General features: G+C 43.7%; 1 protein-coding gene across 1 annotated transcript in view; it reads right to left on the bottom strand.

Moving 5' to 3' along the window:
- Window positions 1–237: 237 nt before the first annotated feature.
- The window catches only part of NUP210 (nucleoporin 210), a 49,329-nt gene continuing 38,152 nt past the window's right edge, over window positions 238–11,414 (bottom strand). The window contains exons 31-40 of the mRNA XM_071418851.1: window positions 9,056–9,231; window positions 7,877–8,094; window positions 7,286–7,422; window positions 6,445–6,568; window positions 5,403–5,549; window positions 3,405–3,655; window positions 2,524–2,743; window positions 2,294–2,389; window positions 2,088–2,168; window positions 238–1,619 (exon numbers count right to left, since the gene is read on the bottom strand). Of these exons, the coding sequence (XP_071274952.1) occupies window positions 1,519–1,619; window positions 2,088–2,168; window positions 2,294–2,389; window positions 2,524–2,743; window positions 3,405–3,655; window positions 5,403–5,549; window positions 6,445–6,568; window positions 7,286–7,422; window positions 7,877–8,094; window positions 9,056–9,231 (1,551 nt within the window). The 3' untranslated portion in view covers window positions 238–1,518. The remainder of the gene's footprint in view (window positions 1,620–2,087; window positions 2,169–2,293; window positions 2,390–2,523; window positions 2,744–3,404; window positions 3,656–5,402; window positions 5,550–6,444; window positions 6,569–7,285; window positions 7,423–7,876; window positions 8,095–9,055; window positions 9,232–11,414) is intronic.

Here is an 11,414-nt window from a genome sequence, read left to right as displayed (position 1 = left end):
CTGATTTCAGCAGGAATTGAAGATGCTTAATGAAAACTGGGAGAAATCCCTGACAACAAATACTAGTTGAAAAACTGTCAAAATATTTAAAAACATTACATTTTCAACAGAAGAGAAAATTAAGATCGGAGAATCGTGATTGCAAACACTGAGGGGCTGCAGGAAGTGAAGTTCAAACAACAGCCCAGTGCTAAATTCTAAACAGCCAAACCACAGAAAATTCCATCAACAGCAAAATAAAGGAATCTTTGAAAGCTTTATTAAATAATACAGATTTAAATAATATAGTCCAGTGCTAGATTCTGAACAGTCTAGCATACTGTTCATACTGTACCATACCACAAGAAAATTCAAAACAAAGGAGTCTTAAAAAGCTTTAATACAGATTCAAATGATTATCTACATCCAAACTGACCTTTTTAAGTAGTACTAGCACTTAAGGCACAATTTCTCCAAAACTAGCCAGTAACTCAGTACAATTACATGTAACAATCCTTTTGTTTTTAACACTGTGAGAAACCAAAACTCTATGCCATGCACTGGGTTTGCATTCCATTCATCTATTTGCCTGCATAGTTCTGCACACAAAGTATTTTGCATGAAGTGTTTTGTTATTTCACTTTCCTTATGGTCCTTAGGAAAGTTCAGACAGCCAGAATATTATTCACAGTTAAAACTGGGATGCTTGTTGCATGTAAACAAAATCCTTATCTGATAGCTGCAAAACCCTGCTTACAAATAAAAGTGACTGGGAAGTGATTCTATCCTCAAAATAAAGGATTCCTAGCAGAAGAAAGGTGCACTTGGAAGGCACATGCTTTCACACTCCCAGCTCAGAAAAGTGCTTACAGTACCAAGGAATACTGCAGTTGTACCCAAAGGAACTCACACTAAGTTCTGGGTTTCTTTTTTTTTTTCCTTTTCTAATCGTTGTTGTAAAAAAAACTTCTAAATTATTCACAGTTGTTCCAGCATTCCTCATGCTAAACCAGCATGCTGTGCTGGTGAATCCCAGTGTAAGGCTAAACATAAGAACATTGTCAGTGCAATACATTCCCGAGTTTTTGGAACACAAAATAAAAACCAGTTCTTTGAAATATACAATCCTTCCAATTTTTGGCTCATATTTCACTTGTTTTTCTAATTTCCCTTTTCTTAAAAAAGTTCATTGGAAAGACATCTAATTTTTATAAAAAGTAAATAAAAAATTGTTATCACTCTAATTAAGATATAACTTCTAGTTGCTTCAAGAGTGCAAGAAAGCCACTAGCATAAACACTGCTTTTTGTGCAGGCAGCAAAAAACAACAGATAAAACAAGCTTTTGAGAATTGAAGCACTGACATAAAAACATAAACTTAAAGAGCCCTAAATAGTAAAAAAAAATAAATAAATTAAGGACCTAGTTCTATTCCAGAGCAAACCTGGAACTGAATTACATCCCGACTGCTAAAGCTCGCTAAGGCACTGAGTTGATCATTTCTTTTCTCTGCAGGAGGAGGAGCCTCAGGTGCTGCCCCTAGCGAGAGGCGTAGCCCGTGCTCCAGAGCGGCGCCGCGGGGCTGCTCTGCTTGCTGGAGGCCTGGGAGCTGAAGGAATGTGCGGGTGACACGATGGAACCTGAAACACGGGAAGGAGAACAACAATCAGGCTCGGGAATGGTGGGAGAAGGAACCAACAACTGCTCTTGATCATCTGCTGAACACTGGCAATGAACCTGATGGTCCATCCCAAGTGAAATCATCCCTGTAGCTCAGTGCCTCTTGAAAAGGTATCCTGCAAGTATCACAAGTTTGTGGGTCTTCCTGTTCAGAACTTAAGTCCGAGGGGAGCACAATACATTTCCCCTCAGCAAGTGACAGTCACTTGAATTTGCCTTATTTTATCTGAATCACCAGGCAGATTCAGATAAACTTGTAAACTTGTGTTTACAACCAGGCCTGCAGATCACTGTAACTTTAACAAATCTCTAAGTATGTGAATTATTCTTCATTGCCACTCCTGATTACAGACCTTCCCACATTCAATTCCAGTGCAATTGCCAGACTAATCAATGAATTCACTTCTAACTGGGTAACAGCTGCTTACTGTTAGGGGTGTGCTGAAGACTTGTCCTTGGGTGGAACACTGGCTGATTGTGCTGCTCATTCGAGAAAAATGCATGGTAGGCTGCAAGACAGTTGAAAAACAAACCAAAATAATTTCACACGGCAATTATTCCTTTTTATCTCACAGTTAACACACTGTAAGAAGCTATGGAAAAAAAATTCTTGTGCAATCTTTCCTTCTCTTACCTATGATCATAACAGCTGTCCCTGCTAAGAGTGCAAAAAGTGTGAAGATCATCACCTGGTAAGACTCAACAAACTGCTGGAAGAGAGTGGCTTCATCTGCAGAATTGATCAAGAGGAGGCAATATTGAGTTAAAAGGAGCATCTTCTCCAATCTGCTTTAAGAGTTAACCTCATAAACATCAGAGAAGTTAAAGGTTTCTTTGGCATGCAGAGTGCAGAGCTAAACTTACATCTTATGGGTGCAGTGGTTCTGTCAGTCAGGTAGATCACTGTCACTGGGATGGTGATGGACTGGTCTGTCATGGGACTGGAGACAGTCAGAGTGGTGGACAGGGAGCCCTGGCTGGGAACTCTGGGATCAGCCAGGCTCACAGTGTACACCACATAACTGGGCAGCCCATAGGACTTCTCCTTCTCCAGCACCTTCACTGCTGGGGACTCGCATTTCACCTGCACAGGAACATCCAACCTGGATCAGACTGCTGGGAACAGCACAGCACAGTACAGCTCCCTCCTCCAGGCCAGCTGCCAGCACTGGGGGATTCCACAGAAACACTGAGCAATTCACCCCTCCAGAGGAGTCAGGTGCACCCTTACAGTGACACCTGCAGCATTTCCCCCTGCCTATTGCCAGGGGTGTCCCTTCCACAGGCCTGGGCCAACCCCACACAGCCAAACCCCACAGACCCTCAATGGGCTGTGTGAGCTATGGGCAGTCAGTCACACACATACTTGGGCCAGACTCCCCCTGCACAGGGGTCAAGCAGGTTTTTGCTTCCTGACCCATGAGCTGTCTCTCACGTGCCAGGCTGCAGGCCCAGGTGAGCCTGATACACCTGTACTACCCCAAAAACCAGGGCCAGGCTGGATGGGCCCCTGAGCAACCCAGTGAGTGAGTGGCATCCCACAGCAATTGGAACAGGATGAGCTTTAGGGTCCCTGCCAACCCAAACCATTCTGGGATCCTGGAAAAGTGAAAACTGAGGAAGAATCATCATTCCAAGATGAGCATTTCCAAATCATCTCAGGAACAAATCTTGACACAGCAAAGATGGCAGGGAGTGCCTTGCCTGTGAGAGCTCAGAATGCTTTCAGCTGGGAACACACTCACCTCCAGGCTATCCAGGATCTCACTGGCACCAAAGACTTTCAGCACAGAGCTCATGTCCTGGTTGCTGAGCAGCATCTCAGCCTGGTCAGCGTAGAACCAGCGGCTGAAGGGCAGCTCGGTGCCCAGCTGCTGCCCGGGCCCCGCGCGGCCCCGCAGCGCCGCCGTCACCCGCAGAGAGGCCCTGCCCCTGCTCAGGTGCTTCAGCTGCTTGTCAGTGAGGCTGTGCATCCTGATGGAGCATGTGTAGTGTCCTGCAGGAACAAGACAGCTGGGGCTGCTAGCTGCTCACCTTTGAGGGTTTTTCTCCATGCACAGCGAGGTTGCTGGGACATCTTCAGAGAAAAGCCAGGAAAGGTGGTAAAGCTCAAGCAGCAGTGATGAGGAGAGCACGCATGGATTGGGACAGTGGGGCTGTGGAGTCCAACATCACAATCCCAGCACTACAACTACAGAATTGTTCCTTGTCCCAAACTGAGCATCATGAAAACAACCACTATGCTATAGTAACTTCCAGTCACATTTTATTCTAATATGTCACTGAGACTCTGTCACAGACATCTTTTATGAAAAATTCTTTCCTTAGGATTTTTCCTCCTGAGAAGCTGAGAGGCCTCAGGAACAAAATGCAAACAATGGTTATCTGCTGCTGTGGAATGCAACAGGTGGATCTGTGATTGGTCTCATGTAGTTGTTTCTCATTAATGGCCAATCACAGTCAGCTGGCTCAGACTCTCTGTCCGAGCCACAAGCCTTTGTTATCATTCTTTCTTTTTCTATTCTTAGCTAGCCTTCTGATGAAATCCTTTCTTCTATTCTTTTAGTATAGTTTTAATATAATATATATCATAAAATAATAAATCAGCCTTCTGAAACATGGAGTCAGATCCTTGTCTCTTCCCTCATCCTCAGACCCCTGTGAACACAGTCACAAGACTCAGTTCCACTTTGAACATAACACACTAACACTGAAAAGCTTTACTGAAAACAAGATTGAAAATCCTATTCCATATTCTTTTCAACTAGTGTTAAAATTTTAGCCACCTACCATCACCAAGTCTGTGAAGATGTAGTTTATTCATAAAAGCTCCTTTAAAATGTATATATCCACCATGTTTCTAGTCTCACATGGGGCCAATTAATCTGTTATTAGCAGTAAAGGTAGTAAAAACTTCCCAGAGAATGGAAGATAAAAAGCATCAGTAACAAGAACTTGCCAGGTGCATGTTTTCCCCTTATTTTCTTCCCCTAGCTGAGTAACAGAGACATATGGAGGGCAGAATAGGGGTTTACACAACAGGTGCAGGGATGAATCTAACAGATAATGAATGTTCTTTACTTAAAGCCCGTGGTGGTTTGCTGCTCTTCTAAATCAAGTTACACTTTCAAAACATCAACACATTTTGTAGACTTGACAATTTTCTTTCCACCTCCACAGTGTCTGGCAATTTCCCCCCTTTTTAAGACCCAGTTCATGATGTTTTGGGAGTACATTCCACTTTTGGAATACTTGTCACCTGACTGTTCCTTTGCTTCTTCCTACAAAAACTCTGCAAAACATGAAGTGAGCTGCCAGTCACTTCTGGCTTTCTCTGAAAACCAACACAAGATTTTGTCACAGGCAGAAACTGAAACAAGAAGTGTCCATGTGAGCAACTCACTGAGGCCTGAGCTCCTACACAGCAAAGCCCAGAGGCTTCAGAAGGAAAGAGAGGAGGTTTATATTGGATGTTAAGAAGAAATCCTTCCCTGGGAGGCTGGGGAGGTCCTGGCACAGCTGCCCAGAGCAGCTGTGGCTGCCCCTGGATCCCTGGCAGTGCCCAAGGCCAGGCTGGGAGCTTGAAGCAGCCTGGGACAGTGGAAAGTGTCCCTGCCATGGCAGGGGTGGCACAGGATGGGCTTTAAGGTCCCTCCAACCCAAGCCATGATGCTGGGATTCTGTGGAATCTGCTGGACCAAAGAGCTTGTGTTTGTCTGCAGTGGCATCTTGTCACATCTTACCTGAAACTGCATCAAACCCAGGTTCTGCCACAAAAATATCCTGTGCTGGGAAGTCAAAGGCATCACTGTTAAAATCGAGATGACAACTGATAATGGACTGGGGTTGTAACTCAGCAATGGCTTCAGTCTGAGCAGGTGAACACTCCCCTAGGAGGAAGGAAACAATTCATCTCTGATTAATTACAAAATAAAATTGTAACTAATTAAGTTGAATTAATTAAAAGCAAAATCATGACTTGCAGCACTGGGTTATTCTACCACCTTCTGAAATAGTTTCACAAAGTTGAGAGGATCTTAAAATCATTGGAAATCACAGACAGCTGCCCTTGCTCAGGGTTTAATCCCAAAGAGACAGCAATGAAAATTTTATATGTTGTGGGGTTTTCTTGACAAGAATAATTTATTTACAGGAAAGAATTAGCTGCAGAAAATTTTCTGCTCAGATGTCTCTTGAATAATTTATATGATTCTAGCAGCTTTAAGTTAGATTTTAGTATCTGGTGAGATGATTTTTCTGGTAGGCTAAGAACTCACACATGGCAAAATAAAATACTATTGGAAGAAGTGCTAATTGTTAAACTAGAAGCCAAAAGGATCTATAGTCACACAAAATACAGCACATTAAATAGAGGACACAATATGATGATTAATCCTTGTATTGATTCTAACTGGTGGTAAGTTCTGTATAGATTTAAGGATGGTAACTAAGTAAGAAAATGTAAGAACTCCAAGAAGGCAATTGCAATTAAACATATAAGCAATTAGCTGATTGCCCATTAACTGTTGTTCATATGATCAAAAATGGTGCCTCTATTGAAATCTACTGGTTTTGTTAGTTGTGAAATATTAATAGTGCTCCAGAACACCTTCCAAATTCTGTCCCATGGCTCCTAGAGCTCCTGGGACTCCAGAAAGGCATTTGAGGTTCCTGGGGACCTTGTTACCCTTAAACAACAAACAAAACCCCCCCTAACATAAACCAAAGCATCATGAATCCATAAACACACAATAAACCATCAGCATAAGTATTTTTTAATCATACCTTTCAAATTTTTGTTTGTTTCCCCAATTAAAACTATGACTTTTGAGGCTGCTGCTCCCTGCAAGCTTGTCTGCATGCCACTGACATGCATTGCTGTGGTCCTCTGAGGTGCATTTATCAAGATCTGAAAAAAGGATGAAGCACATGGTTACCAAAAACTGCTTCAACAAATAAAAATTAAGGCAAAACCAGACTGGATTGGTTGTGAAAGACTCCACCAGGTGATGTTTTTCTTTGAAATCCCACATTTCTCTAATATTAGAAACTGCCTTTCCAAGCAATTTAAACTAGCAAAAACATTTTGTCTTCCTACCCAACCCCCAGAAGTTAATATGCATAAAGCTCTATGTCTAAATTTAATTTAAAAAGAATGTCTAGTGCTTATGCTGGCTGATGTAGTGGATTATGTCAACAGTACGATTGCATAGCAGATAAACAAAATAATTTAATGGAGTACTTCTGATCAGTGATGCATGGCACATCACTTGAGCAAGTTCTTGCTGGCAACTCATCCTGCAGTGAAGCTTCATTCATAACAGCAGCCATACTCAAAAACTGGTTAGCACCTGGAAACAACTTGGCCAACAACGGAATCAAAATGTTCAATATAAGAACAGTAGAGGTGAAAAATCAAAATGGCTATGCTACATTTTCCTCCTTAGCCAGATGTTTTAAAAAAAAAAACATGATGTTTTTGGCCACATACCAACCATCTTCCCAACCATCTGCATTTCTAAAAACATTTCTAAATATTTATAACAAAATAAAATTCCACAGAATACAGTTTGGTGAGGTCCACCCCAAACAAACCAATCTCAGCAGGAACAGAACAGTGCCTCACCTCTCTGTAGGTTTTCAGTAACCCAGGGATCTCATAGTAGACAGTGACCACCCCAGAATCCCTCGCCAGGGCCACGCCAGCCTTGGGGTCCATGAGAAGAAGAGCACTTGAGGAGGAGCTCCACACACCTGGCAGGCCTGGAAAACACCACAGGGGCACTGCTCACACCCTGCTGCCAACTGCAGCATTTCCTGGGCACTGGTGTCTGAGAGTGCCACTGCCAGGCAGGGCACACCCCTCCCAGTGCCCAGGAACCACTCTGGTGTCTGAGAGTTATTCTGACACAAGCCCAGTAATAGCAACAATCAGAGTGAGTGAAGGCAGGCCTGACTCTGCAGGAGTCCCACAGAACCAAGCCTTTCCAGCCAATGGAATAGAAATGTCTGAAGCGTGATGATGCTCAGGAATTCAAAACAAGAGATGTACTGCACGGTGCAATTAAAATTAGAGGAGTTGATCAAACCTATTTTTATCATTAACAAGAACAGTGACATTTGATTCTGAACAAACATGGTAAATTATGCATGTAGTTTTGCTGAGCCTGGTGTCCCATGGAATGGCTGCTAACCCACAGAGCTGGAGGCCACTCACCTTCCTGGGCTGTCAGCAAGGTCCTGAGGCACAGGACATCCCCCACCACCACGTCTGGGAGCTCTGGGAAGATGGCATGCTGCACAGGCAGGGGGATGTAGTCTGCAGTGCCACTGTGCTCTGCATCCCACACCCTGAGCAGGGTCAGCCCCACGTTCACAGTCCTGACCACAAAGGTGTTGTTGGCAGCTCCCTTGGCGATCTGCACGAAGTCGTCTCTGCACACAAACACAAGTGCTGCTGCATCAGGGAAGGCTTGGCAATGGCAATGGCACTGTCTCTCCAACAGGAGAGCTATCAAACCCTTCAGCTGCCTGACTTGTTTTCAGGAACAATCCTCTCATGAAGTCCAGCAAAGTAAGGAAATTATAAAAATTATTTAGGTGCCACTGAGGCAAATTACAGTTCTCAGTTCACCACGATGCTGAGGAAATACTGAGATCATAATTATGCATGAAAACTACTTCTTAATTGTGAGAATTGTAGAGCTTTAGAATGACATAATCTGTCTCTTTTCCCTTTTCTCAAGGGAGTTAGAAGCCAAGAAATTTGAACACCAATATGCAGCTTCCCAGACATAATGCCATTGGATGGCCAGTTCTGGTATTTATCCAAATTCAGCAAGGTGCTCTGCAGAAAACAAACTGTGTTTCATTACTGGTACTTTACTGAAGACTACAGGAGGCTGCTTCACAGCATTTCTTCTGTGAGGCAGAGACCAAAGGCCTTTTGAGGCTTGTCCCTGCTGTGGGAAGGCTGCACAAGCCTATCTGAGGAGACAGCCCCTGACCCAGAACATTCCTCACCTTACATAAGCCCTCAGTGAGTCAGTGGAACACAGCACTGGGAGAGGCAGATGCTGATGGATCAGTTGTTTCTCTGGGCCACTGCTGCATGCAGGGGGATGATTCAGAGTCACTCAGAGCAGAGCACAGCTCCTGCAGGCCCCACTGGGACCATGCTTATGATCTGGGCAGCTTTCCATGGCTAGGGAATATCGATTGCTAACTGCAACTCTCCTTCCTGCCACTGCCTCTGAAGGCTGCAAAGACACAACCCTTGCTTTGCTAATCCCAGCCCAAGCTGCATGTTCACTTGGTATCTCTGGAACCATCCTTGTTCTATGTGTGTCTGGCCTTTCTTTGCTCTCTGTAATTACCCCCCATGACAGACACCCACCTGTTGGTGGCAAAGTTGAGCACAGCATTGTGTGCATGGAAAGTATCTCCAGAGTTATCATGGAAATGGACTGTAAATGTCAGTGTCACACCCAGGGGCAGGGCCTGCAGTGACTCTCTGTTCTGGGTCAGCAGAATGGGCCTCATGGAGATCCTGAGGTAGGAGATGGGGCAGACCTGGAAAAACATCAGCAGTGAGAAGGAAAGTTAAATTGCTTTTTATGATTCCCCTATAAAAATAATCTAAAAGAGTTCTTTTTATGTAAATATCCAGAGCTGCCTTTATGAGCTATTTGCATTTAGCCACATGCCAGGACTGACACGTGCAGCTGTTGTTATCAGTATCTCCATTTCACAGCTGAAAGGGGCCTCAGACTCTGTCTAGTCCAGCCCCCCACTCCAGCTGGGTTACCCAGGGCCAGGACCATGTGCAGGCAGCTCTTGCACATCTCAGACTGAGACTCCACAGCCTCCTGCACTCTGTGCTCAACAGCCACCCCAGTAAAAAGTGCTGCCCCATCTTCAGACTGTGTTTCCTGTGTGTTCCCCTTGCCCTGTCATGGCTGAGAAAAGCCTGGCTCTCTCTGCTTTGTACCCTCACAGCTGGTGTTTCTTAGCCCTTTTTTTCTAGTACCACAGGGAACTGAAACAGGCAATAATCATGTAGAAACACACATCACAAACACACTTCAGAGAACACATTACTATTCTATCAATTCAAACTGTTAAGAAGTGGCCCCATGTCCTGTCTCCTAATAACTCCTGAAATAAAAGGTGCAATTCATTGCCCAGGTATTAGAAGGGCAACTCACAATGTATGAATGAGGGAATGGAATAGTCACTGTTGCCCAGCTCCCCTGCAGCAGGTGAGAAAGCCAAGCTGTTCCAGGCAGAGCTGGCAGCTGGCAAACCCTGGGGGCTCAGCAGGCTGAGCTTGCTTCCCTCAGTGCCTCTCCTCAGCCAAGACACAAGTTGGGAACTGCTCTGAACTCCTCAGGAGAGTCTGCTCCATTAACCATATGTGCACACCCCCACATTTCTGCAGTAACACTCCAGTCAAAAAAGGCTTTCTGAAGACAAAGACTTGACAACCTAGTATTTTGGCTTTTAAATAGCATATTACTACTCTTGATTAACTTACCTAGGTTAACGAGCAAAATTACCCAACAAAAGTAATTATATCTGCTCTTTTTGTTACAGCTGTTGGAAAATAAAACATAGAAGGGCAGAGGAAGCAAAACCCCTCAAATATATTGAAAAAACTATTTTAAAAGAAGGCCTCAAGCTTATCTTGTAGAAAAATCCCTTTATTTTCCTGACCTAAGAGGCTCAGCTAAAACGTAAAACTCTGCAATCTGAAAATGTACATGTCAGAACTTAAAAAGGAAAGGACAAATTTGGCCTCCAGCAAAATACATCTTTGGTGAATCCAAAAAAGAAAAAAAAAGAAAAAAAAAAGGGCTATAACATCAGTATATCCCACTGTCTGCTCCACGGGCTGGTTTCATCAGTTAAAATCTCTGTGCACACAGATCTCTGTCCAACAAGCTGTGGTTACAAGCCAACAAAACCCCATTTCCCTGACAGATTATCAAGCTTGCTTTACTTTAAAATCTCAGCAACTATCCCACAAGGGACAACTGCTAAATTTAATATTGATGAAAACAGCCTTTTACTGTTAAAGCATCTCAGGTTTTGATGTATTTTTTTTTAATTCAAGAAAAAATAAAATAAAATAAAATAAAGTACTGAGTGCAGCAGGTCCAGGCAAGTGCTGAGCTTGGTCCCAGGCTAAGCTCACTGTCACTCCTTCTTCCCCCACTCTCCCTGGCTTATGTAAGAGCCCTTCTTTGAGCCAAGTTCAAGGGCTCAGTATTAAGTGATGCTGCTGCAGCAGTTTGGTTCTTAATTGTGTACACTTGTACACAGACAACACCAGATCTTATGAAAGAAGGACAAAGTGAAGGAGAGAGCTTTGCCTTAGAATGACACAATAGATTCAAGCTCATCTTCAGCTCTGTCACAAGTTCTCTGACACAACCTTTGGCAAAACCTCTCAAGCTCTCTCAGCTCTTCAGCCATAAAATGAACTGTGTTACCTCACGAGGTCAAAAATATCATTTCCATAAAGGCACTACAGTTGTAGTAAGTACAGAAAAAATAAGCTGTACAAGGTGCTGAACTGAGATGGGTTCTACTACAGAGAGCTCTGTATCACCATCCTGTGTACAGGACAAACTCATACAGGAGGATCTGACTTCAGTCCCACTGGGTGCTGACTAAATGGCATTTGAGCCACCCCAAACTCATCAGACATCTTTCACTTGCCAAAGGGAAGAAACAGGGTCACCAGTAACAGA

This window comes from Agelaius tricolor, unplaced genomic scaffold (assembly GCF_023055355.1).
Source record: "Agelaius tricolor isolate 1412-34295 unplaced genomic scaffold, bAgeTri1.0.p SCAF_93, whole genome shotgun sequence".
Taxonomy (NCBI): Eukaryota; Metazoa; Chordata; class Aves; order Passeriformes; family Icteridae; genus Agelaius; species Agelaius tricolor.
Note: the sequence above shows the minus strand (reverse complement) of the source record. Positions and strands in the feature narration are given on the sequence as shown.